Here is a 27276-nt window from a genome sequence, read left to right as displayed (position 1 = left end):
AAATGCCTGTTCAGCATCCTGTCGCATCTGCGTGGCCACTCTTGCTTCACGCTCTCAATACATACACACTGGCATAGCTTTCCTTACCTCCATATTGTTTCCTCTGAATCACAATTTAAAAAAAAAAGATTTATTTATTATGTATACAGTGTTCTACCTGCATGCCAGAAGAGGGCACCAGATTTTATTACAGATGGTTATGAGCCACCATGTGGTTGGGGGGAAGTTGAACTCAGGCCCTCTGGAAGAGCAGTCAGTGGTCTTAACCGCTGAGCCATCTCTCCAGCTCCTGAAGTGGGTTTTTCAAACCTTTTTTTTTTTCTTAACACAATTTGAAAACGGTGCACCTTATTTATTCATTCATATATATTATTCACATACACACACATATATGTATGTGTATATATATATATATATATATATATATACACATACTTAGTGTATATTCATATATATATATATATATATATATATATATATATATATATATATATATATATATATATATATATATATATATATATGAATATACACTAAGTAGGGTCTCGTTATGTAGCTCTGACTATTCTGGAACTCACTAAGTAGACCAAGCTGGTCTTGAAATTGCAGAGAGATGCCTGTCTCTGTCTCCTGACTGCTGAAATTAAAAGCATACACTACAACATACCTGCTCAGTCATGGGTTTTTGTTTGTTTGGTTTGTTTTGTTTTACTTCAAGTCTAAAGGCATCATCTATGTGCCCTAAGTTATTTGAGAACTGCAACAAGATATTACCCTTTTCTGCACTCAAAAATTCTCCCGTCACACATGCGCATGTACATTTTCTTGGATTGCTATATGGCCTTAATAACCAATGTCAGCTTCCAGGCTATCACTCAACTTTATAAGACTGTTTTCACACGATGACGATTCTGCGTATTCGGGCATTTTCTTTTGTACTCCACATGTGTCCTCCTCACGTGCTCCATGGCTAAGCCTTAGCTGCCCGCTCACCCACCATTCCCTCCATGCCGTGCTGGGAAGGACAATTTTTCACCTCCCCTTGTTTCTAGACTTGCTCTCATCTGAGCATGCTCCCGACCGCTTTCTTGGAGACCCTACGCCTCTCCCTTAAAGCTTACTACTTACTGCTCAGTGCTCTTTGCCCCTTATCTCATAGAGTCAACTTGGGTTCCTGGAAGCAGAAAGTCTATTTGTTTCAGTTATCCATTAAGCAGTTTCTTCTCTGAACTCAAAAGTCCTGAGCCCCAAGCCTCACTCATTGTCCCTGACTGAAGTAGGGGGTCACTCCGCCATTATACTCCAAGGCTGCTTGTCCTACTCTGTGGCCAGTCAAATGAGGTTCCATGTAGTCTATTTCTTGCCAGGCTAAGGCTTCTCCAGGCTACAGAAGATGCTCTTTTTGGGTTTGCCAACCTCGTGCTCTGGCACCCTCTAGTGGCCATTGTCGGGCGTGCACGGTCACCCTAACCCGGACTGAGGCCAGTCTCCTTGAAAAGAGTACATAGGCTGGGGAAATCTGAGGGAAGCCATCCTCCATGCAGGCTGAGGACTTTCCAGTGAGGCGTTTCTGGGGTTCATCTATATGTAGGTGTAGTAACCCCTCATATACACTCTAAGTAATCCCAATAAATTCATTGGTTCTCCAGGGAAACTTTGTTGGAGTCGAACTTTGGTTCTCAGTGGAACCTTAAAAGAAGGCAGTAGCCATTGCTCAGTACTCTGAAACCTGAGAGAAAATTCTCCCAGTATCATCACACTTCCCACCTGAGACCAAACAGTAGAAATGTGAGACTCTGAAATGCCCTTCCCCTCGACCAGCTGTCTTAGTTTGGGTTTCTATCACTGTGAAGAGACATCATGACCACAGCAATTCTTACTAAGGAAAACATCTCATTGAGGCTGGTTAGAGTTCAGACATTACCATCGTGGCGGGAAGCATGGCAGAGTGCAGGCAGACATGGTGCTGGAGAGGTAGCTGAGAGTTCTATATCTTGATCTGCAGAGGCAATAAGTTAAGCGACTTCTCTACACAGGGCATGGCTTGCGCATCTGATACCTCAAAGCCTGCCTCCAGTGACACACTTCTTCCACAAAGACCACACCCACTCCAACGAAACCACACCTCTTAAAGTTGCCATTCCCTATGGGCCTGTGTGGGCCATTTCCTTTCAAACCACCACACCAGCCATCCACCCTGTAGGACAGGTTCTTGCCCCTTCCCCTCATGTATCTTGCTGAGAGTGCGTCTGGATTCTCACCACGCCTTCTTCCTCAGGCTTATATTTTAGGATTAAGAGGTGGCCATGGCGTGGTTGTTGGGCAATAGAAACCCAGACAGGAGAGCTGGGATGTCTTAACCACTGTGTATCACTCTCTTGAGCTGCATAGCAGAGCCCAGACGTCTCCGTTTGAGGAACTACAACAGGGAAGGTTCTGGTGAAAGTTATCGTAGATCAGAGAGTGAAAAATATGTACTATTTTGGGCTACACTGTAGAGACCCAATTCTACAGCAGAGGTATAAGGTGGGAGAGCCTGTGGTTTCTTTTTCTTTCTTTCTTTTTTTTTTTTTTTGTTTGTTTGTTTTTGTTTTTGTTTTTGTTTTGTTTTGTTTTTTCGAGACAGGGTTTCTCTGTGTAGCTCTGACTGTCCTGGAACTCACTCTGTAGACTAGGCTGGCCTCGGACTCAGAAATTTGCCTTCCTCTGCCTCCCAAGTGCTGGGATTAAAGGCGTGTGCCACCACACCCGGCTCCTAAACAGCATTTTTGTTTTGTTTTGTTTTGTTTTGTTGTTTTGTTTTGTTTTTGGTTTTTCGAGACAGAGTTTCTCTTTTAGCCCTGGCTGTCCTGGAACTCACTCTATAGACTAGGCTGGCCTCGAACTCAGAAATCCGCCTGCCTCTGCCTCCCAAGTGCTGGGATTAAAGGTGTGCGCCACCACCACCCAGTTGAGCCTGTGCGAGTGTCTGAGCCTCTGCCTGCACTAGCTATCTGAGAGAATAAGTATGCAGAAACCTCCAGAAGGGTGAGGTAGAAGAGAGAAAGAGAATGGTGTGGAGAAGGGCGTGGAGGGGGAAGAACGGCAACAAGGAGAAGAGCTAGGAAGCCGCGGGGAGAGAGACTGAGAAATCCAGAGGGGAAGGACGAGAGCTGAATGGCTTGTCAGCAAGCCATGCAAATGCCTTCGGGCATCGATGGTCGCAGCTGTTTCCTGTTTGTGTCCGGTTTGTTATTAATAGCGAACTCTCCAAACCTTGAGCCCTGTGCTCACTCCTCTCACCCAGTGGCCAGCAGCTCTTCTGAGCTACCAGAGCCCAGGTCCACAGAGACGGCCAGAGGGTCTTTCTCCTTCACCCACATCACTGAATGCACGCGCCTGAGTGAGAAGTAAGTTCCTCTTTAGAAATAGCTTTGTTTGGCACCATTTTAGTTTTTTAGAACATTTGCAAATCAGTACTGTCCCACACACGTTTGTCGCCAGCCTCCCTTTCGCTAACATTACACATTTGCATAGTGCACCTGGTTATAACTGGTGAACAAGTACTCATATGACTTCATAGTTAGTGTGAAGGCGCGTTTATAGTGTGATATATAAACCTATAATAGATTGTGTAACATATTATCTATATAACACCGGCGTGTAAGTGATATGTATGTTACATATTATATAATAGTTTAAAGCATAGGTATATATCAGATAGATTCTGTATGAGAGGAAACCTGTGATTCTTGGCCTTTCTCGGTGTAGTTTACTTCACTTAACATGGTCACATCCAATTCCGTCTGCTTCCTGCAAATGATATTAATTTCATTCCTCCTTGTGGCTGACTAAAACTCCATTGCGTGAACGGTCTCTTTCTCCGTTCGTCAGCTGACAGATGTGTCGGTTGGGCCGCATCTTGAGCTAGCCTGAGCAGTGCTGCGTTAACACCGGTGTGTCAGGGTCTCCGTGCTGTGGACCTAGACTGTGCCAGGGATTTCTGGGATTTGCCGTATCTCTCGACTGTGAGAGCGTGCTATATTCCATGCTGGTTTCTTGGGAGGGCCGTTCACTGCAGCTAGGAGACCTCTGAGACACTGGGACATCTGTACAAGTTGTGGGTAGTCCCTTTGCACGAGAAATGTGTATATTCTCCCCAATTCACCTAGTTATTCACCTTTTTATACTGGTGTGAACTCATGGACATTTGTTTTACACTTTGGGCTATCATTCAGTACTACGCTGTTTTGCTCCGCTGTTCCAGTTAGGACCTCTGCAACCTGCTGTTCCTTTACACATGTCACTGTGGTCTTTCCATCAGTAATGGAACCACAAAGTGCTGCCGGACCACTGCATGTGTCCCTGCCTCATCTTCAGAACCAGCCATTTCAACAAGGAACCCTAGTTCCTTCTATCAGAGAGTAAGATCTTAGGAACTACGATCTGCTGTCAGATTTTCTTCACCTCTCGGTCTTTTACATTGATTGGGCGAGGAAATAGCTGGGTGTGTTCCCACCTGCTCGCATGCACATACTTATGAATATTTCCACAGGCATCCGGCCTGTGTGACTTAGCCAAGATATGAGCTCACACAGGTGTGCCCACCTCTGCTCCTTGAACACAGTGGACCTTCCAGTCTTGCCTGCTTGCGGCTTCTACCTCCCTTTTCAACGGTCAGAAACCCACTCTCCAGGGCTCGGCATGCATTTACTTCATTCCAGGATAGATCTGAACCAATATGGGGGCTGTCCACATCCCAGCGTGAGAGGAAGTTACCCACACAATTACCCTGAGACTCACTCTTTACTCATTCCACAGTCAGGTCAACGCCTCCTTGCTCCCCACTTCCCAGATGTGCTATATTCTTCTCTCACAGCCTGCCTTCCATCATAGACCTTTCTTCTCTCCAAACCACCTGAAGTGAGTTTTAAGATTACGTCTTTTCAATTTTGAGGTTATAATCATTTCCCCTTCCCCTCTCTCCCTCCAAATCCCCACGTACCCCTCCTTGCTCAGTTTCAAGTCTATGGTCTCCCCCACCATTCATTGCTGTTATATACATCTATGTATGCCTACATACCTATGTATATATTCCTAAATATAACCCGATTAATCTGTATAAGGCTACTTGTGTGTATGTTTTCAAGGGTGACCACTTGATTTTGGATAACCAATTGGCTTGCTCTTCCCTGGTGTGATGGTGTGTATATGCTCAGCCCAGGGAGTGGCACTATTAGAAGGTGTAGCCCTGTTGGAGTAGGTATGGCCTTGTTGGAGTGGGTGTGTCACTGTAGGTATGGGCTATAAGCCCCACATCCCTGCTGCCTGGAAGTCAGTACTCTGCTAGCAGCCTTCAGATGAAGATGTAGAATTCTCTGCTCCTCCTGCACCATGTCTGCCTGGATGCTGTCATGTTCCTACCTTGATGATAATGGACTGAACCTCTGAACCTGTAAGCCAGCCCCAATTAAATGTTGTCCTTATAAGAGTTGCCTTGGTCATGGTGTCTGTTCACAGCAGTAAAACCCTACCTAAACCACCTGGGGAAGAGTATAGGTTTTAAAAGTTGCTACAATAACATTCACTCTTTGTTCTAACTTTCTTCTTTAAGAATTGATTTACATTTGTGAATGTGGTGGCTGCGGTGGTCAGTGTGGGCATCCACAGAGGCCAGAGGAAGGTTTTGAATCTCCTGGAGGTGGGGTTGCAGGCAGCAGTGATGTGTATGGCATGAGCGTTGAGAACCTTTGGTCCCCTGAAAAGCAGCAAGCACTCTCAGCCTCTCAGCCACACCTCCAGGCCCGAGTTCTGTTTATTTTAAAAGACGTAAAATCACATATTCGGTTATTGTTACACATATAATCATCGCCACTTTTTTAAAAAATCCGTTATGATTTGCTTATTTTGCCCTAACTACTCCAAATCCTGTGGCAACCACTGGCCGTATCCCATCATACAGATTCAGCTTCTAGAATGCTAGGCGGATGAGTCACACATAGTGTCATATTTTTCAAAGTCAAAATGGTGTTAGTTTCTTGGTGACATACATTTAAAATGTACCAGGCTTGATTAATTGATATCACATTCAGAAGGAATGGCTAACGAGTATCCCACCACATGGATATACTATAAGTTTGTCTATGCGTCCATCTATTGAAGGACATACTTATTGATTCTGCTAGAAAGTTATGTGAAAACACCGCTATGAGTTTATATTTAGGTCCTGTGTGGACAAAGGTCTTTCTTTCTTTCTTTCTTTCTTTCTTTCTTTCTTTTTTTTCTTTTTTCCTTTTTTTTTTTTCCAGACAGGGTTTCTCTGTATAGCCCTGGCTGTCCTGGAACTCACTTTGTAGACCAGGCTGGCCTTGAACTCAGAAATCGGCCTGTTTCTCCCTCCTGAGTGCTGGGATTAAAGGCGTGCGCCACCACGCCCGGCTGACAAAGGTTTTCAATTCAGGATGACACACACTTAGAAGCACGGCTGCTGAGCTGCATGGTGAGATCACCCTCACCTTTCTTCCTCATGGCTTTTTAAAAAGAAGAAATGCATTAACCTTAGGACTGACAGGTGACGTGGACTACTGGAGGGTGCCGCCAGGAATGTCAGGGAGAGGGGGAGAGAGAGTCACAGAGGAAGAGCTTCGAAACTGACAGGGGAAATGGAAGGTCACCTCGGAAGAGCAGAGGAAAGGCCAGAGATACTGGCATTGGGGAAGAGACAGCTGCTACTTTCAAAATGTTAGCCCCCGGGACAAGCCCAGGGGCCTCGAGGCTTTGGAGAGCAGTGACTCTTCTCCCAGAGGTCAGCGGTGGAGATAAATCCGTATGACTTCAAGGGCCAGGTTTCACCCTGAGAGAGAGGTAGTGTTGCAGTCTTAGGGCCTGAAATCACGGAACAACCACAAATCAAGTCCTAGCTCAGCTTGCCACGGCTCCAGTGAGAGGGAAGGCCAGCGGAGAGGGCGCCACAGAGAGAAATATTCTCAGCGTTACAGTAGGATATACATCAAAATTCATAAATACGTGAGAGCATTTCTGTCAAAAAAAATCAGGAGTGGGAATAACATTCATAATAACATTAATTAGTTGATTAATTAATTAATTAAAATACCTAGGGCTCACTGTCACCAAGGAGGTGAAAGAATTCGACAGTGAAATCTTCAAGGCACTGAAGAAGTTGGAGAGAGTGTTAGAGATGGAAAGACCTCCCATGTTCCTGGGTTGGCAGTGTTAATACTGTGGGGACTGCTACAGCCCTGAACGCAATCTACAGATTCAATACAATCGCCACCAAAAATTCCAATGACGTGTTTTCACCGAGATAGAGAGCCAGAGATAGAAGAAAATTCTAACATGTATTTGGAAGCACAAAAAGATCCCCAAGAATCAAGGCCACTCGTAGCAAAATCCGTACGGTTGGCAGAGTCACAAGACCTATTCTCAAGTTGTTTTACAGAGCCTTGGTGCCAGCACAAAATCATACACGTGCTGGACCTAGAAACAGCCCACGCAGCTACTGCCCCAACACTGTGTGTGTGTGTGTGTGTGTGTGTGTGTGTGTGTGCACTTAGTGTTGACAGTTTTTGACACAAAAACTTTCTCTGCTTCTTCAGTGCTGGACTTTCGTGTGATTGTTGGGGATCCAAACTAAGGTCCAGGATGGCCTAGAAGTCATAGAGATCCCCCTGCCTCTGCATTGAGTGTCAATATTAAAGGTGTGTGCCACCAAACTGGCCTTACAGCCACCAATTTTTGACAAAGGTCTCAGAAACCTTTATCAGAAAAAAGCCACCTCTTCAGCACAATGGTGGGGAAACTGGATTCCCATGCTTAGGACAATGGAAGTGATCTGTAGTTTCCACGGAAGACAAAAATCGATACCCTGGGAGCCTCTGTGATTACGCCATGTCACTTAGCACAGCAGTTACAAGGTTTGCCCGTGCCATACAACTCCTTACAGCCAAGAGATTCCGCTGCATCTAAACATATCACAGTGTGTCTGTCCACTGGGGTGGCTGCTCTTGGCTGTCCCCTTGACTACATCTGGAAATAACTCGAACCCAAATGGCCTGGCACCACTGTGACTGATTTTTCATCATTAAGTCATTTTAAGTGGGAAGACCTACTTATAATCTAGATCTTTAAGGTGGGAGGGTCTATCTTTGATCTGAGTCACACCTTCCTGTGGCAGCCTATAGGAAGGACATGGATGGAGGAAGCTTGTTTGTTCTCTTTGTCTGCTTGCTCTCGCTCTCTCTAGTAAGTCCATTCCTTCATGGACATCAGATCCTGCCTCTGAGAGATTGTGGCATCTACTGAAGACCAGCTGAGACATCCAGACTTGTGGATTTAAGGGAAAGAGACAGAGACAGATTGATTCATTCTATAAGTTTGTTCCTCTAGCGAATTCTACTGTATTTGTTACTAGTTTATAAAATTAGAATGTCTAGTCATTATTAAACTGGCTTTAGAAACTCTATTCTTTTGTCATTGAATTGACTTTGTCAAAACTCAATTTGCTGCATTTCTGTTCTCTCTCTCTCTCTCTCTCTCTCTCTCTCTCTCTCTCTCTCTCTCTCTCTCCTCTCTCCCCACCCCCAGCCCCTTCTGTTCCCGTCTATCAGTGTGTATCTATTCTTTCAGCAGTAGCGCACAGGCTGAGCCCTGTAGCTTCAGGATTAGTTTCATAGAGAAAATCCCCCCCTTATGTTTGCTCTTTCAATTTTGTGCAGGCTAGTTGATGATTTGGTTCATATTTTGAGCACTATCTTGTTCAGACATACCAGAATAGAGCAACTGCTAAGCATGGTAGACTCTAAACTATGAAAAATCAGTTAGATGCTTTCCAGAAAGAAAACTAAAGATGCAATAGCTGATGAAGCATGAAAAGCAACAGAAAGCTTTGATAAAGACAGGAGAAAGGACAGAAACCTGAAGAGGCTTTCCACTCTAAACAGTGGTGGGAAATGGAATATTATTGATACTTCCCCTGTGGACCATGAGCCTTATGCCCATACATGATTGTCATTCCAACACCTGAGTCAGCTACGTGCTGGTTTGTAAGACTATTAGCCTCTTCCCATCCCTCTCATGACAGTTCTAACGTCCCTAAAATTAATACACACACACTTCCAAATGAGCACATCCGCTACACACAGAATAACGTAAGATACAGGATGCCAACTTAGCAATAATGTCCGTGTCGGGAATCACCACACAACAGTCTACCGCACTCCTCATTGGTTTCACCGCTGTAATGCACAGAGCTATTTTACTTAGTTGTAGTGAAAAATGAAAAATGAAAGGGATTGATGTGAAGAGGGAATACATTTTAAATGCCTGTGTTTCTGAATGGGCACTGATGGGACGGAAGGACTGTTACTTTGTCCTGATCCCACCCTGACTCCATCTGTGCCTGCTTCCTGCTCTCGGCCTTCACCCCCTGAACAGTCATAGCCACCTCTGCAATATTCTCCAGACTTTTGGTGACCCTGCAGGTGCATAACCAAAACAACCTGCTGCTTGTATAGTCTAGGCAAATATGTTACCAGTTTCTCCCCACTTACACCTGACCTTGTGGTTTTGTGGTTCTTGCCCTTGTAAACATTATAACCATGAACTTCCATGCCAGGGGTTGTCCTGAGGCTGTAGCCTGCTCTTGGTCACTGGCTTATATAAAAGACTCTACTTTGGCCTTCTATGTGTGGTGGTCTATAACTTTCTTACCTGGATATATTGAGGCCCCCAGTGAAATTATCCCAAACATACCATAGGACTCAGACCTCCCTGGCCAGTGGGGAGGTTGTAGGAGAGATATCCACTGAAAACATTCCAGGGCCCCATGCCTAACACTGAGCCCAGAGAGGTCTGGAACGACTGCCGTATCCTGGACAGCAAAATGGATCAAATCCTTCTGACAGAGAGATGAGCCTCCCCGGCACATATGCAGCAGGGGGCTGCCACGTCTGGCCTCAGTGGGAGAGGATATGACTAATCCTGAGAGACTTGATGCCCCAGAGAAGGGGAATGGGGGTGAGAGTGTTCTTTCAGAAGCAAAGGGGAGGGGAGTGAGGGAGGAAGAAGGCAACACTTGGGATGTAAATAAATAAATAAATATTGGCTTCTCGAGGAAGAGCTTTTTTAAGGTCTAAGGAAGATAGGTCTCTTGAGAAGCCCTCTTTTTTTTTTTTAAATGTCTTTTTAAAAGTATTTTTTGACTTTTTATTTATTTTATTTTTATGTATATGAGTACACTGTTGCTCTCCACAGACACACCAGAAGAGGGCATCAGATCCCATTACAGATGGTTGTGAGCCATCATGTGGTTGGTGGGAATTGAACTCAGGACCTCTGGAAGAGTAGTCGGTTCCCTTAATACCTAGAGCCACCTCTCCAGCTCTTGACAAGCCCTCTTAAGGTTTGGAAAGGAAATACCTGACAAGGAGCCTTCTCATTCTACACTGGGATGCTAACGGCAGAGATTCTGCCTCCTAAGTCTATACAGAGACCAGGGTTTGAGTGGCTGGGTGGCCAATTGTGTGAGTGATGGATGTGGTCTGGACAGATTCTGATAGGAGGGTATCAGTTTCTGTTATTAGTGTCTTGGTCTCACCTTGTCTCAAGGACAGGAAAGCTGGTCTGTTCACTAAGCTCTTTTTGACTTAGTGATAATTAGAAGCCAACCCAGACTATGTGCCTCACCACTGAGGGAGAAACACACTAATTTTGTTGCCTATGACCCATGGGTGTTGCTAATCCCTTTCTGGGATTACACTGCGAGTTCCAGTAAACTCTGATTCTATCTGGTTTCTGTTTATCTTTCATCTACAGATGCCATAGTTGCCTCTTCCATTTCCTGAAGTGGAAACTTAAGGGTTCTTTGGAAAGTCAGTTGTGTTGGATGGCGTTTTGCTGGGGCAAACACGTGAAGGAGTGTTTTCCTGAAGCGGACACAGGGAAAAGGCTAAGGCAGACTTGTGAGGGAATGTTTGGCTGAAGCAGACACAAGTGAAAGGATATTTGCTAAAGTAAGCACGTGAAAGGACACGTGATGAAGGATTCTTTGTTAACAACACACAGGTATTGGTTTGCCTTGCAGAGTTGAGCTCCATTTTTCGGGAACTCCATAGAGAGAAATGCGCAAAAACAAAAACAAAAACAAACAACAAACAACAAACAACAACAACAAAACTCTTCTGGTGGTGTGCTGTGGCTTGCTGCAGCTTTTTGGCCACTTCCTCAGACTGGGGCTGACTGACAATGTGATGTCAGCAGAGATAGACTCGCATGGAGTTTTGCTAAGTCAGATCCACATGCTGAGGCAAGACATGTGATGACACAAGACCCACGGAGGACACATGATGTCTGGGAGGAGTATAAAAAAGGACTCGGAGGACAGTGACAGAGGCTGAGCTAGGCATGCTAGTACAATTGGCTGTGCAACGCTTATTGGTTTCGAGTCTTCGCTGATCTTTGCTTTGATGAAAGAGCCAAGGCCAAGGCCAAGGCCTGGCCGTCTCTGCTAGCTAGTGCCACTGCTGCTGATTCGTGTTTGCTATCCTGACTCTTTGCTTAACCCTCAGAGTATGCATTGTCTGACGCTCTAGATAAAGTTGGCTATTGCACGGAATTTTCGTCTACCTCATTTTCGGGCTCCATTTTCCTGGGTCCCACCACTGATAGAGTGGTGATACATGGGAGGTCGTGGTGCTAAGACTAAGTTGCTGTCCAGTGCTCAGCCTTAAGCAGGACCATAAGCCATATCACCCCCTCCATGGTTTAGTGAACACTGTGGATGCAGGGGCAGAAAGAATGTAAGTGCTAGGTGTTCACATACGCACATGGTACGCATGAATTCCCAACAGCTATGGTTGCTCGCATAGATCCTGCACAAGACTGAGCTTTGAGAAGCGAATGGCGGTGGGAGGCTACTGGAAAAGAGAAAGCCATTGTCTTCAGTGATGTAATCACTAGCGAGAGGATTAGCTTTGTGGAGAACATTAAACCTATGTCCATGCGAATGGCCCTGTTTAAACCCAGTGGGTCACAAAGAGAAAAACAAAACAAAACAAAACAAAACAAAAAACGCCGTGAAGTGGGGTAGGGGCTTGGAAACAGGAGGTGAGGGACAATGCAAGTCCAGCAGGAGTGATAATCGTGACCAGAATGTGTTCTACACATGCATCAAAATGTTTAATAAATTAAAAAATAACACACAAACAGGCCAACTATCATCTCTCTTGCTCCTGTGAGACTGTAGACCAGGTGTAGTGTCTGCAGTCGCAGATACCGTGACTAGGAGTGACTTAAGTCACTGTCAGGCTCCCTTAGGTAAATATTTTTATAAACTTATGGAAAGAAAGGACTTTGAGACATGACTTGGTATTATTTCCGTTACATTTCTTTCCCAGATTCGCAGAAAAATGAAACTCTGGATCACGGGACTTGTCTGAGTGGGGCCAAACAGCCCAGGCATCTTCTGCCGTAACAGGATGCTATCCTTAAACTCCTTCCCTCGGAGTTCAGTTTTTATGTGTTACAATGTCTCAATCCTCAGATCCTGCACAAGTGCTGTCTTGTCTCTAAACAGTGGAGGCCGGGCAGACTGCATGTAGACATTTTCGTGGAAGGGGATTTCATTCAGGACGTTTTGTCCTGGAAGAGGTTTATCTGAGGGCTATTCTGAGAATGAAGTAGCTGGAGGATGCAAAGCCTTGGAAATCTTATCATTAACTGGACACAGAGGTGGACTTCTCCGGCACATGGTCACGTGACCTGTCTGCCACGCCCTGAGGTGGAAGCACAGTTAACTTAATTACGGCATCCAGAGCCACAGTTGGGTAGCCGTGAAATCTGATGGGCAGAAGCTTCCGTTAGGCAGCCGTGGAGAACACTGGCCTGCTGAGATGGAATTCTGGGAAGGACCCAGCGCTTCAAGGGACACATTAGGGTGGATGGGAGGCAATGTTTAACATGGACTGCAATGACGAACTGCCTCTCTAGGTGAGTGACTATGCAAACTTGGCAAATGGACTGGATGACCAAGGTAGTTTTGTGGAGGCGTCATCAAATCTCTCTTGCATTATCTAGAGCATCTATATCTCCTGGAGTGTGGAAAAGATGATTAAAATTTGTCTAGTTGAGAAAGAAATCAATGACCAATGCTGAAAAACTTTGCCTCTGAGGACAGAAGTATCTGCCTGCAGCCAAGATTTCCTTCCCACACCAAACTCGCTGTCTGTAGTTCAGTAGTCTGTCACTACCAGTGGAGCATTGGTTGTTACATCCTCAGGGTAACCAAGACATTTGACGTAGCAAACTGGCCTTGCTCGCCTTTGAAGGTGTCTCTGCCCTGCTGTTTGACAACTGTTAGCGATAAACCCAGTTATAGCCAGCCTCTGCCAGAGGGTGTGACATCAAGGAGAGTACAGCTTTTTGTGGGAAGCCACATGTGCCGTTGCAGAGTGGCACTGACTACTGCTGGCCACCACGCATAAGTTTGGACAAACAACCAATGTGTACATATGCAGTAAAGTTTTTTGCAAAGACACTGCCTGGCCCGGGCATGATAATGAGGCTTTGAGAGTATAACCAATCAGATGTGAGACATGCAAATGAGGTATGATAATGAGGCTCTGTGAGGTACAGAGAGAGAGAGTAGCTAATCAGATGAGGAACATGCAAATGAGGCATAGTGCATAACCAATCCGGGTGTGAGACAAGCCTCTCCTAGGCCTATATAAACAGCATCAGTTCTGGGCTCGGGGTCTTTTCGCCTCTGCAATCAAGCTCTCCCAATAAACGTGTGCAGAAGGATCCTGTTGCAGCGTCGTTCTTGCTGGTCAAGTCTGGCGCGCGCAAGAGCTTTTCTCGAAGGTGATGGACCTTGGACAGGTGGTAACATGGGTAAAATGATACGGGCTTGATCACGTCAGCAGTGGTCGGCCACAGTATTTGTTCGGTGAGAACAGCTGATGCCAAGATTGAACAGCACTGAATTTGGTGCTAGGGCTGCGGGGTTCTGGTGTCACCCACGCGGATGGCAATTTACCACGTGATTCAAAGTTCACAGCTAGGGTATTATTGCAGAGTGTACAATCATTTATGTGTACTTCCCAGTGGCTGGGGCTGGAGCTAGGAGGGCTTGCTTTATTGACTTACAATGCAGAATGCTAACCCCTGTGCACACCAATGCGGGCACACCACTGACTCTGTCTGTATTTGGTTACGCTGATTAGTGTTAAGAGACTGTATCTGGAGGTTCATCTTTCTTGAGTGGAATATTGGTTTTAATAAAGCTATATTATTTTGTGAAAGTTCCTGTAACTTTTCCTTATAGCATTTAGTTTCCATTCGTTATATGGACATTGCATATTTGACCACATTTTGTCCATGAGTCTTAACTGCATACCTTTTGAATTTGTAAATTTTTATTGACATAAACACACTATACAGATTAAATTGAAAACCTCCTGTTATATAAAAATCGAAGATAAAACACGGGGTTATTTGTTTAAAACTGCCAAGGGGTTAAGTAACCCAAGGTCTTTATTCCATGATTTCTTTTTTCTTCTTCTCTTAATGTGAATTTTGTTTTGTGTTACATTCATAAAAGACAGATTATAGCAATTATTTCTGATGAACCCATAAAAATGTATACATTGACCGATCACCTTTCATTTTCAAAGCTGCTGCTATGGGTTTGTTTGTTTGTTTTTGGTTTTTCAATGCTATGGGTTTCTATCACACTGTGAAAGGATGGTTGCCCGAGAAACTGCAACACAATTGAGAATTTCAATGAAGGTATTTTTATGTGCACCATTTGTAGATCTTAGCAAATCTCTTTTGGGGGGGAGGGGGAGGGAGACTGGAGAGATAGTTCAGGTCAGTTATTAGCATTTCTCTTCCAGATGAGCTAGGTTTGAGTATCAGCAACAACAACCTGGTTCATAACTCCACCTGGAAGTCCAGCCCCAGACACCTTGTCTTCCTCTTCTGGCCTCCATGGGCACTGCAAGAATGTGGTGCAGACATACATGTAAGCAAAATACCCATATACATAAAAAATAAACTAAAATGCTCTCTGTATGTACATGTTTGTTCATGGGGTACTTCTCTGTTGTGGTGTACTCGTGAAAGTGTGTGTCCCACAGTGCACAAGTGGGGTCAGAGGACAACCTTGGGTATCAATTCTTGCCTTCTACACTCTACAGGTAGGGTCTGTTGTCTCTGACAGCAGGCTAGCTTCAGAGGTCTCTCCTGTTGTCTCTCCGTGAAAGCCCTGGAATTACGGATGCCTGCTATGGTGCCCAACTTTCTGTGGGTTCTGGGGAGTCAACCTCAGGTCCTCATGCTTGTGTGGTAAGCACTTAATGAGCCACCTCCCTAGCCCTCACTTGTTTATGATTATAAATGAGTCTAAAGTATTAACAGGTATGCCATCGACATTATCCATCTGTTTTATATTTACCCTCTCTGATAAATTTAAAAAAAAAAAAAGGAAACAAAACACATTCTTATCATGCAAACACAGTAAAGAGGAGAACACCATATATAGAAATAGGCAGGGTCTCTCTCTTGGGGAACAAGAAACAGCCTATATTACAATGCACCTTCGTTTCTGTTAGGTAAGTATTGTGTGTGTGGAGGGGGAGGTGGATGGGGGCGGGAGGTGGTCAAAGGGCAGTTAGGCAGGAGGAGCCTTTTCTCGTGCTCTGTTACCCAGCACGATGGCTACAGAGTGAATTTTAAATGTTGCGAACACAAAAGGTAGAGCAATAAATTTGAAGTAGGAGATGTGGAGTTTGAGGATCGGTCTGCACAGTGAGACTCTGCATTAAAAACAAAATAAAATACATACAAAAGAATATCACATCTTCACCGGGAATTGCTCTTACTGATAAAATTCTCTAGGGTGAATTCTGGACCCCGAGTGTACACAGGAAAGCTAAACTTTATCTCTGCAGGATGGTTAACAGTGCCTTTGACTTGATTCTGTCACACAACAGTTTCAACAGGTTTTTAGGTTTTCTTAATCACCAGCTTCATTCGTCGTCATTACAAGAGAAAGGTCCCTCAGAAAGTCTTGTTTCATCAGAACAAAGTATTTTAACACCTCTAAATCACTGCGAAATACTTGCACACAGGAACACCACATTTCCAAACCTATGAAGATAGCTCACTGACACTGGGAGAGACAAGGCTGCCATTCATTGCATTCCTAAGCGGTTATTTACCCAGTCCCTTGCTGGTGCTCGGCTCTGTGAAGAGCTTAACGAGACATCATCCCAAACTTCGGTGTGACGTGACGGGCACTGAACAGCCAAGTAGCACAGGATGAAGATGCCAGGGAAGCGACAGGATCAGAGAGGAGGGCAGGGGACGCTGCTGGGCTGGAGGTAGGGAGGGAACAGCCTGGGTTGGGGTGGCCAGGCGACAGCGTGGATTGCAAGAGGACAACTAGGAAAAGCTAGAGCGTGGAGCAGGGGGTGAAAAAGCCAGCGCCTGACGAAAAGCCTGTAAAGACACCTCCGAGGTGAAACAAAAGATCCGAGGGCGCTGCAGGGCAGGAGGACATCGCAGAGTGACTGAAAGTGGAAGCACTTAAAGCCAGCCAGGCTCGGCTAGCCTCGGGGACGCGGGCTTAGGGCGTGGGAGTGTGTCCCGGGCTGGCAGGCCGCCGCGCACGTGCAGCGGGCGGAGTACTTCATCCGTGCCAACTACGCACGAGTTCTTCTCGGGACTGCAGTCTCTCCAAAACATCTTTATTGTCGCCCACGGAGCCTGCCAGGAAAGGCCACGACCAGAGAGAGCGCGGCCAGGGCGCAGGGGCGGGGGTGGGGATGAGGGGGAAAGGGGTGGAGCGAGGACTGAGCACGGCGCGTGCGCGTAGCGCTCCGAGCGGCAAGAGGGCGGGGCAAGAAGAATGTTTCCCAGAAGCCCCGGCCACTCGCAGACGCCGGAGCTCCCGCTCTCCAGCCGGGCGGCGTGCCCCGCCCACCACGTCCGTCCGTCCGTCGCGGCTCGCGGGCGCCCCCTGGAGGTCCGGGGGAGTACGGCAGCGCCCGCGAGCAGGTAGCGTGCGGCGGGTCCAGCCGCCCGCCCGCCCGCCCGCCCGCGTCGTCACCACAGTGCGCCGACCTGTGGCGGCGCGGCTGAGCCCCGCGGAAGGAGGGAGGGAGAAAGGGAGGGAGCCGCCAGACACGGCGGGGGAGGGGAGCGGCGGTGGCGCAAGCGGCGCGGAGCTAGCGCCGCCTGCCCGGGTCTCCTGCTGCGTGGCTGCCTGCGTGCTCCCGACCCGGCCGTCCGAGCCAGCCCGCGGGCCGCGCGCGCTTCCGAGCGGCCGGAGGAGTCCATGGTGCAGAACTTAGCGGCGGACTGACGGAGACCGGGCCTCCTGCGCCGGCGCGGCCGCGGGACCTCGGCCTCAGGTAAACACGGCGGGCCGGAGAGAGCGGACGAGGCGCCCCGGGGCGCAGCGCAGCGCGGCGCGGCGGGGGCGCGGGCCGGGCGGGCGGGCAAAGTTTGGGGCTCGCGCGCGGCTCGGGCGGTGTCTTTCGCTGCGAGCAAAGTTGGGAGCCGCGGCCCCGGGCGGCGCGGGGCGGAGGTCCAGTTTGGGCGCGCGCGGGGCCTAGGAGCAGAGCGGGGCGGCGCGGGCTGCGGGGCCTCGGCCGAGGCAGGAAGGGGCTCCAGGCCCGGCCCGCAGCTCCCCCACCCGCAGTGGGAACGTGTCGGCCGTGCTTCCGGGCGCTCCCAGGCTGGCCCGCTTTCCCGTGGAGTTCGCGTTCGTCCCCGAGCCTCCGGGTCCCGCTTGTGAAACCAAACTTCACTAGGCTGTGACCTCCCCGGCGCCTGAACGAGGAAGCGCTGGCCGGCGCCTGGCCTCGGCCTCTCCCTCCCTCCCTCGGCGGCCGCCTCCCCACCCCCGCCGTCGTTTTTAAAACCCGCTGCCCGGGCTGCCCGCGGTCCAACCGGCCGGGAGATCGAAACTCAGCCCCGCTCAACCCCGCCTTAGAGCCGGGGACTGAGTACCGATTAGAAGATTGGCCAATGCACGCTCGTCTTCCGCACGGATCTCGAAGAATTTAATTTAAAAGACACCTGGTTGCAATTGAGGGCAACAGTCCCAGATTGAAATGGTGACCTACACTCCCCATGCGTTGATCTGTACAGTATCGTATTCCGGTAGTCCGGCTAATCATCTGCGTGTGTGAGGTAGTAAACAATACAGAATGCAAGTTTTACATGCTGATCGTACTACGTAAAACCGCGGCTGCTTCTCATTCATTTTGGATTACATTTTGGCTACCATCCTTATATACTAGCAGCGAACTAACGAAAACTGACGAGAAAGTTTTTTAGTATGCCTTGACTAAGATATGGTAGTATTCAAATTTCCCCCAGTTTGGGCAGTTTTCTCTGAATTTTGGGGAAAGTATATCAATAAGTACGTTTTTTTTCATTTTTCAAGGAAAAGATAACTCATGTATGATTTATTTGCCGCAGCCCCACAACAGTGAAGGCAATAGATTCTTAGCCCTTTCATTTAACCGGTATTTTTAATAAAATTTTATTGGGTAATTCTGTCTCTCCACACCATGTTTCCACCCCCACCTCCCCCTCTGCTTTGGCACTTGGCTTAACCATTTTATTATTATTTAAAACAGAAGGAAAAAGTAGTTTTCTTGTTGTTATTGTTGGTTTATTTTTTATTTTTTGCCCAAATAGACAAAAAAGAAAAATTGAAAATATCTTTAGATATGAATTAATTTGCGTTTTGTTTATGCAGTCATTTTTTTCTTCTTCTTCTTCTTCATTGTTTATCAAGACAGGGTTTCTCTGTGTAGCCCTATCCATCCTGGATCCGCTCTGTAGATCAGGCTGGCCTCAGACTCAGAAATCCGCCTGCCTCTGCCTCTAGAGTGTTGGGATTAAAGGTGTGTGCCACCATTGCCCCTCTTGTGGTCAGAGTTTCAAAGATTAGCAGTTCCTACTGTAGCTTCACTTTAGCTAATAGTTTTTTCTTTGCCCTTCTGTAAATATACTGCAAAGGCAGCCTTCAACATGACAAAGGAGAAAAATACAAAAGAAAGTGTAAATTACTTAATTTTTAAGAGAAAACTTTTAAGAGTTTTCTTCCTGGAAGTCCCTCACGTGGTTCTGGGCCTTCTATTGGGTATTCCCAATTTTCCCATCTTCCTGGAGCACGGATAGTTTACGAGCGGTTTTCATGAAAACTTACCTAACCTGCTGTCATCCCTGACATATACCTTTAGTAATGAAGTATAATGGTAACTACCCATCAGCCTGCACATTTTAGGTACTTTAATGCAAGATAGTTGTAAACCACCATTCTAAGAGGGCAGTGTGCCTCAAAGTAACACAAGCTAGTTATAAAATAATGTGCACTGTGCTTCCCAGCTTCTGCTCTTGTCTTTTAGGGATGTAAGTGGTGTTTTGTCTTACCTTGTCTACTGAAAAACAGATGAGGTGTAGAACAGGCTGGCCTCGAACTCAGAAGTCCACCTGCCTCTGCCTCCCAAGTTCTGGAATCAAAGGTGTGCACCACCGCTGCCAGGCCAGATGAGTTTTATACATCAGATAGCTCATGGTGGCCTTGAACTTGTGATCCTCCTGCCTCTGTCTCGCAAGTGCTGGGAATTACAGTTGTACTAGCTTTAAAACCCAGGTCATTTGTTTTTTAAACATTTACCTTGTTTATTTACTTATATTTATCCTTGGAGGCCAGAAAAAGGTGTGTGATCTCCTGGAGCTAGAGTAGCCGACAGTTGTGAACCACGAGACGTAGGTATTGGGAACTGAGTCCTGATTTTCTCAAAGAGCAGCAAGTGTTCTTAACTGCTGAGCCATCTTTCTAGTCTCCAAACCCAAATTCTTAAAATTCTGTTCCTCACCTTGCACTTTGTTTCACATCTGGGCAGTGGTGACTGTAGTAAGCGGAAGAGTCTAGAGGTAAAATAGCCAGTACCATGGTCTAGTAGTAGGGGCTTTTGTGGGCCTGAGATGGTTCACTGGGTAAAGGCCACCTGAGCGTCCAATCTCTGGAACTCATACAAAGATGGAAGTTGTTCTCTGGCCTCAGTATGTGTGCCATGTTGTACACCCCTACCCCTAGCACAATAGTAATACATTAATTGAAAAATATATTTTGAATTTTATTCCTAAGAATTACCTTTGACTTGTCCCTTTTTAGAAATTAAAGTTATGACACAATAAAATTTCAGTGTGAGAATTTTAAAACACCATCCTCTCTTGCTTGGAAAATAACTTCCTAATAAGACAAACATGACAACACCATTTATCTTTGTTAACCCACAGTCTTTAACACTCTTAAGCCAGAATGAACCTTTTGTATTAGCTTGTGTTACTTACCTTCCCAAATGGCTTTCTTTCTCAGTCCCAGGAGATCACTGTGGCCTTTCCATAGCTCTGAAGTTACTTAGATTTCTTCTCTGACCCCATCTTCTTCCCTTTTCTCCAACCACGTTTCTCCAGGGCTACCAAGGTGTTCTCTGACTCTTGCATCTGAAGCAGCATCCCCATCTGCCACCCTTCCTATTCAATTTTATGTCCGTTTTCCCCCCACAGCATTTTATCTCTTTTTGACATACTGCTGTTAATCTAACACGTTTATTATGTTTCTTCAGTCTAATGCAACTTCCATGGGAACAGGTTTTGTCTTAGCTTTTTCTTTACATTGCAAGTGTATGTGCAATGGCTGGAGTTCAGAGGACAACTTGGTAAAGTGTGTTCTCCTGTGGACCTTAGGGACCCGACTAAATCACCAGGCTTTGTATGAAGTGCCTTTACCTGCTGAGTCATCTCACTGGCCCAGGGTTTGTCATTTTGTCAATGTTTTACTCCTAACAATTTGAACAGTGCATAGCATTGTAGTAGGTAAATGACAACTATTTCGTGGATTCACGTTTCCTGTTATAACTATTAAAGCTAGTTTTATAGTTTTTGTAAGGTTCTTATAGGTTTTTAATGTTTATTAAGTCTCTTGAATAATTTGCCAAATTATTTACATTCATGCATATAGACCATGTTTACATACAATCCACATTTTTTTTTAATGTGTGCACACATGTATATATCTCTTGAGTGTCTGTTCACATGTGCACTTAGGTGCCTGCAGAGGCCACAACTTCTGTTACACAACAGGTGGTTGTGAGCCACGTGACCGCTGGGGTCCAAACACTGGTTCTCATTGAACAAGTGGTTTTGTTTTGTTTTGTCTTGTTTTTACTGCCAAGCTACCCCTCTAGCCTAGGAGTCCTTTTAAAAAGAAGAGTGGCAATTTATGGCCTTAAATCTGTCATTTGTGGAAACATAGAAATCCTAGAGTACTTAGCTAAAAGCAAAGTGTTGTAACCTGTCTTTTTGGTTTTTTGTTTCTTAAAGTCCGTTTAGAAGCTGTGTTGGATACATGGTGTGGTAGGACAGACACAACCAGCATTCTGGTGCTAGGTCTTGAAGGAGAGGCAATCCTAGTGTGCATGGGAAGATGTGTGTGGGGGCTTTAGCAGTAGTCAGGGGAGATGCAATTCATTGAAACAATAGATATGGGTGAAATTGCCCTGGGAGGGAATATTACTAGGAAGAAAAATGGAAATGCCCTAGAATGGAAACACAGTGGCCTTAAAAAGTTTACTGGAAGAATGTGAGCTCCCAGAGAACACTGTGAAGGTCAGAGGAGCCCGAGTGGAATATGGTGTTACAGAAGCCACAGTGTCTCAAGGGGAGTGTAGTTAGTAAGGTCGGATGTGGATGTACACTGGGTAAGAATTACACTTTTGTTAGATAGAACAGTATGAAACACGTTGGTTTATTGACCAAGGAGGACCTTAATTTTTTTTTCCAAATTGGTGTTTGTGTAATTGCTTGACCAGTTCTAAAAGTGCTGAAATCAGTTTAAACAATGATTAACCCAGAGTATAGAAGACACGTGATGTTCCTTAGTGATTGCTGCCAGCCAGTGTGCTGCAGATGCGTTACCTTTCCTTGCAGCAGCTTTGTGGTAGTAGATAATTAGTCTGTTTTACAGAAATGGCCTGAGCCTCTAGAGCAGTTAACTGATCTAAGTGATAGAGTCTCTGCTTCAGAGCTATATGTAGGGTCATCTAATGTTGGCTCATAGATAGGCATGATGTCAGTTGTCCTTCCAGCCGTTAGAGCATTGCTGTCCACTAGACATTTCTGTGATGGAAATACTGTGTCTATCTCCATTGCTGATAACAAGAAGAAATCTGGCTGGTGTAATTGGGGAACTAGAGAGTGTGGTTACCTATGGTTACCTGACTGAACCTTGGTGGTAATAGAAGAAGTCATTGAGAATCTCCTAAATATGAAATGTCTTATAACAAGTAGAAGTGAAGGGGTTGGTGATTTAGTTCAGTGGTGGAGCATTGTTTAACAGGTATAATGATTCTCTTTCTAGTCCCCCAACCCCTACCCCTCAAAGGGAAAATGTTTACTCTAAAATGGTTTTTTTTTGTTGTTGTTGTTGTTTTGGCTTTCTAATGCTGTGACCCTTTAATAGTTTCTCATGTTGTGGTGACCCCAAAACATAAAATTGTCTTTGTTGCTTCTATTATGAGTTGTTATATAAATGTTTTTTGGAGATAGAGGTTTGCTGAAAGGGTTATGACCCACAGGTTGAGAGCCATTGCTCTGTTTTAAACGTGCTTCGATTACTTAGGGCTTTTAGGTGTTCTATGTTTTGTAGGTTACTTAATCGCAAACTTTAGAAGAGTTGTAAGTCTAAGCATTTTTAAAATCTGAACCATTTGATTCAGTTGCAGATGCAGTCTTATCATCTCAAATGTTCTGTTATCATCTGTTCTGTTGTTGTTGTTGTTGTTGTTGTTGTTATTTGTTTTTGTTTTCTCAAAGCAGGGTCTCACTGTGTAGCTCTGGCTATCCTGGAACTCACTAGACCAAGCTCAAACTCATAGAAAATCCACCTGCCTCTGTCTCCCAAGTGCTGGGATTAATAGCACCCAGTTCTATTATGTAATTAAAATGTAGGTTTCAAAGTCAAATAATTAATTAATCTTGGTATAGTACCACTATCAGACCTCATTGTTTTACCAATTTCCTTATTAATTTTGTAACAAAAGCATTCTGGTTTCCATTTCATTCTAATGTCTTTTTAGACTGTTAACCTAGAAAAATCTTAAGGTCTTAGTAACTAATACTTTGTAGGAAAGTATTCTGAGATTAAAGTATTCTGAGATTAAAGATTGTTAACCAACTTGATACTTATTTATCTTGTTCAAATCTGGTCAGTGAAAGAGTTCTTTAGTGCAGTTTCTGTTAGCCTTTCTTTTCAGTTGCCTTTTTTTTTTAAAAGATTTTATTTATTTATTATATATAAGTACACTGTAGCTATCTTCAGACACACCAGTAGAGGGCATCAGATTTACAGGTGGTTGTGAGCCACCATGCGGTTGCTGGGATTTGAACTCATGACCTCTGCAAGAGCAGTCAGTGCTCTTAACAGCTGAGCCATCTCTCCAGCCCCCCTTTTCAGTTGCTTTGAGTATGTTGAGAACTTACTATTTGGGGGTGAGTTGGGATGTATGGGTGTTGAATGTGAGATAGAGAATAAGAGAAGAAAAGGTTGGGGATCTTGTATACCAGGAACTAGTTCCACAAGTCTTTTTTCTTTCCCCCAACAGTGAGTGAGCTTAGACTTTTACTGTCTTTTACTTAAAAAGTATCTTGTGGTATATGTTCTGAACTTTCAACTGTGAGCAGACAAAGCATAAGGACTTAACCATATGGGAAAGGGCGTTATGTTTGTGTTTAATGCCAGGGGAAAGAACCCTTAGAAACCTTCAAAATAGTTCTTGCTTAATGCAGTTCACTCACTCAGCACACGAATCTGAGAATCAAGCTCAGGTCGCTTGTAAGGCGAGTACTTAGCTTACCGCTCATTGCAACCGTTTTCAACCTGTGGGTCGTGACTTCTTTGAGGGCAGGTTGTCACATACCAGATAGCCTGCACATCAGATACTTACATTACGATTTATAACCGTGGCAGAGTTACAGTTATGATGTGGTAATGAAGTAATACTATGGCTGCGGGTCACTAAACATGAACTGTATCCAAGGGTCCTCCTAGCAGTGGTTGCGAACCACTGCATTCATTAATGCAGACTTTTAAAGACTAGTGTTGGTAGTATTTCCATTGACTGTTAGGTATAGGACAAAGCATGATTCTTATATTATTAAATCGAGCTTAGTATTAATCAGGCTCTCTTACTGTCATCCAGAAACCAGTACTCTTCATTCTCTGTCTGTCTGTCTGTCTGTCTGTCTCTTCTGGCCCAGACTTATTCCCTTCTTAAGCAAATTTGAGTGAATTAGCCCTGAAAATGTTTTTAAACAGTTTTTTTCTTTACTGTAATTAGTCAGTAGTTACTCCCTTCTGGATTTCTTAGACACTTCTTATCTGTATCAAACATTTGGCACTTTGCATGTGCAGTTTTGTTCATTTTCTGTATTTTATTTCTCCAACTGTGTATAGGAAAGGGTACAGTACCTTAATTTACATTGTCCTTATATCCTATGACAGGCTCTATGTTCGAACACAGTATAAAAGAAATAAAATAAATGAAAACATTATTAAGATAACATGTTTTGAAAATTCCCAGAGCAATAAATCTCTCAAATTATATATGGTATTCTATTGTAAATATAGTTGCAGCTCTATTGTATGCCTGATAACTTGTAAGAAAACATTTTGTAACGCTAGTGTTCTAGTGGAGAATAACTAATAATAATGTTACTAATTTCAAGAAAAATTGAAAGCTATTATTCACTTGAAAGCTTTATTGGAAAGAACTTTTTAGGTAGGGTGACTTCAGTGCAGTACTGTATTTCTGTAGGAACACTTAATTAGACAATAATATAATATGAATAAGATATATGAAACAGTAATTGTCTTTATTGCTTCAAAACTGTTACAGATGGCAGGAGAGATGACTGAGCTCTTAAGCACTGGCTGCTTTTTCAGAGGACCTGGGTTCAATTCCCAGCACCCACGTGTGCCCAGACTTAAACAAGGCAAAACATCCATACATATTTAAAAAGTCTTAAAACTGCCATAGAAATAGTAAAGTTGAAATTATTAGGGAAGCCAATATAAATAAGCTTTTAAGCAAGTTTAAAATACATTTCATATTAATAACAAAGCTACTCCAGCTTTCTTGATTATTGTCTGGTGGCATGTTTTTCCATATTTTATAAAAAGAGACCTATGCTTTTTTTTTTTTTAACTTTCCCAACATTTTTTTTTCCATTTTTTATTAGGTATTTAGCTCATTTACATTTCCAATGCTATACCAAAAGTCCCCCATATCCACCCACCCCCACTCCCCTGCCCACCCACTCCCCCTTTTTGGCCCTGGTGTTCCCCTGTACTGGGGCATATAAAGTTTGCAAGTCCAATGGGCCTCTCTTTCCAGTGATGGCCGACTAGGCCATCTTTTGATATATATGCAGCTAGAGTCAACCAACATTTTATTTTTAAATGTTTCAGATATACAGAAGGAAATAGAAGAATCAGAGCCAGTGAGATGGCCAAGTAGGTAGTGAGATAGCTCAATAGGCAGAGGTGCTGGCCACCATGCCTGTGGGCCTGAGCCTTCTACATGTTGTCCTTTGCCCTCCACACACATGCCAAGGCATGCACGTGTGCTTGTGCTTACATATGATACATATTAAGGGAAGTTTTTACTGTACAAAGGTGGTCCTATCACCCACACTCCACTGCTGATCTTTACTGAACTGCCTCCGTTTGCCTTTCCTTACCCAGATCTCCCTGCCTCATCTCACCATCTTTTTCTGTACATCTGCTTCCCAGTAGAGTGATGCCTGCACGGTGGGGTTCCATGAGCCTTGGGCACAGGAATTGACTCAGGATTCGAGAGAGATGCAGCACTTGCAGCTCCAGGAAGGGTTGCCTGGAAAGCAGGGCACCCACCTCACCTGCACAGGTGTGCCCAGCTCCAGTGTCAGCCCAACCATGGATGGGCTCAATGAAGATGATGAGGGCAGGCGCCGTGGGAGCCTGGACAAAGTGTGACAGAACCATGTCGTGCTCCCCCGTCTACACAGCACCTGTCTACATAGCTCATTGAGAGGAAGAGGGCCTTCACGTCCATCGAAGTGTCCATTACTTCAGGTTCCTCTGGTTTTTGCTCAGACTCCTCCTTGATGGACTCAAGCTCTGGCTCCTGAACAACAGAGCTGGGAAGCCTCGGCAGCTCCTGGGGCCACCCACTTTTGCTTCTTCTCAGCTCTGCTAGCCATCTTGAAGGCAAAACCTCACAATGTAGACCCTCACCCTAGACCAACGGTTGGGTCATACCAACCAAGAAGCTGCCCTGCGTGGCCCTCCCAGGCCCATGCCTGCATGCATGCGTCACCGTGGCCGAGACACTTTTTTTTTCTTAATTTTTATTAGATATTTTCTTCATTTACATTTCAAATGCTATCCCCAAAGTCCCCCAGACCCTCCCCCGCCCTGCTCCCCTACCCACCCACTACCACTTCTTGGCCCTGACATTCCCCTGTACTAGGGCATATAAAGTTTGCAAGACCAAGAGGCCACTCTTCCCCAATGATGGCCGACTAGGCCATCTTCTGCTATATATGCAGCTAGAGACAGGAGCTCTGGGGGGGTACTGATTAGTTCATATTGTTGTTCCACCTATAGGGTTGCAGACCCCTTCAGCTCCTTGAGTACTTTCTCTAGCTCCTCCATTGGGGACCCTGTGTTTCATCCTATAGCTGACTGTGAGCATCCACTTCTGTATTTACCAGGCACTGGCATAGCCTCACAAGAGGCAGCTATATCAGGGTCCTTTCAGCAAAATCTTGCTGGCAAATACAATAGTGTCTGCATTTGGTAGCTGATTATGCATGGTACTGGTACAGCGACAGACAGGTAGATCAATGGAATAGAATTGAAGACCCAGAAATGAACCTGGATGAAATCCGCCATGTATATATCCTGGATGAAATCTGCCATGTAGTTGGCAAAGATTTCTTTCCCCTCTATCCTGGAGGCTTTGTTTTTATTTCAGTGATTGTTTCCTTTGCTGTGCAGACACTTCTTACGTGCGATCTGTTTACCAAATTTATTTCTAGTGATGTTGGAGGAATTTTCATAGCAATCCTTGCCCATGTCTCAGCCTGTGGGTCACAACCCCATTGGGAGTCAGATGACCTGTATATCAGATTCCTTGCATGTTAGATAAAGTA

The 27276-nt window shown here is 45.1% G+C and overlaps 2 protein-coding genes across 5 annotated transcripts in view; one reads left to right on the top strand and one right to left on the bottom strand.

Moving 5' to 3' along the window:
• Nucleotides 1-14766: 14766 nt before the first annotated feature.
• On the bottom strand, nt 14767-26104 carry Gm41408 (predicted gene, 41408). Its single transcript, XM_030248866.1, has 2 exons — nt 25999-26104; nt 14767-17969 (listed from the first exon to the last, which is right to left on the bottom strand). Exons 1-2 carry the CDS (start codon nt 26102-26104, stop codon nt 17104-17106), a joined length of 972 nt encoding a protein of 323 aa, XP_030104726.1. The 3' UTR covers nt 14767-17103.
• Nucleotides 17025-27276, top strand: part of Scaf11 (SR-related CTD-associated factor 11) — a 49291-nt gene continuing 39039 nt past the window's right edge. For 2 of the 4 annotated variants that reach the window (XM_011245736.2, XM_030248784.1), the window contains exon 1: nt 17323-17411. The gene's annotated coding sequence lies outside the window, so the exon portion shown is untranslated. Of the gene's footprint in view, nt 17412-27276 lie in introns of all 4 variants that reach the window. The other 2 variants (XM_006521430.3, NM_028148.2) reach the window with 2 other exon arrangements.

This window comes from Mus musculus, chromosome 15, assembly GCF_000001635.26.
Source record: "Mus musculus strain C57BL/6J chromosome 15, GRCm38.p6 C57BL/6J".
NCBI lineage: Eukaryota > Metazoa > Chordata > Mammalia > Rodentia > Muridae > Mus > Mus musculus.
The sequence above is the reverse complement of the archived record's forward strand: the minus strand, read 5'-3'. Positions and strand labels throughout refer to the sequence as shown.

Excerpts from the sequence above, each read along its gene's own strand:
- Gm41408 (XM_030248866.1), bottom strand. The coding sequence starts at position 26,104 with ATGGTTCTGTCACACTTTGTCCAGGCTCCCACGGCGCCTGCCCTCATC. Across the intron at positions 17,970-25,998 it reads AGCTGGGCACACCTGTGCAG|TTTCGATCTCCCGGCCGGTT; the intron begins GTGAGGTGGGTG and ends AGCGGGGCTGAG.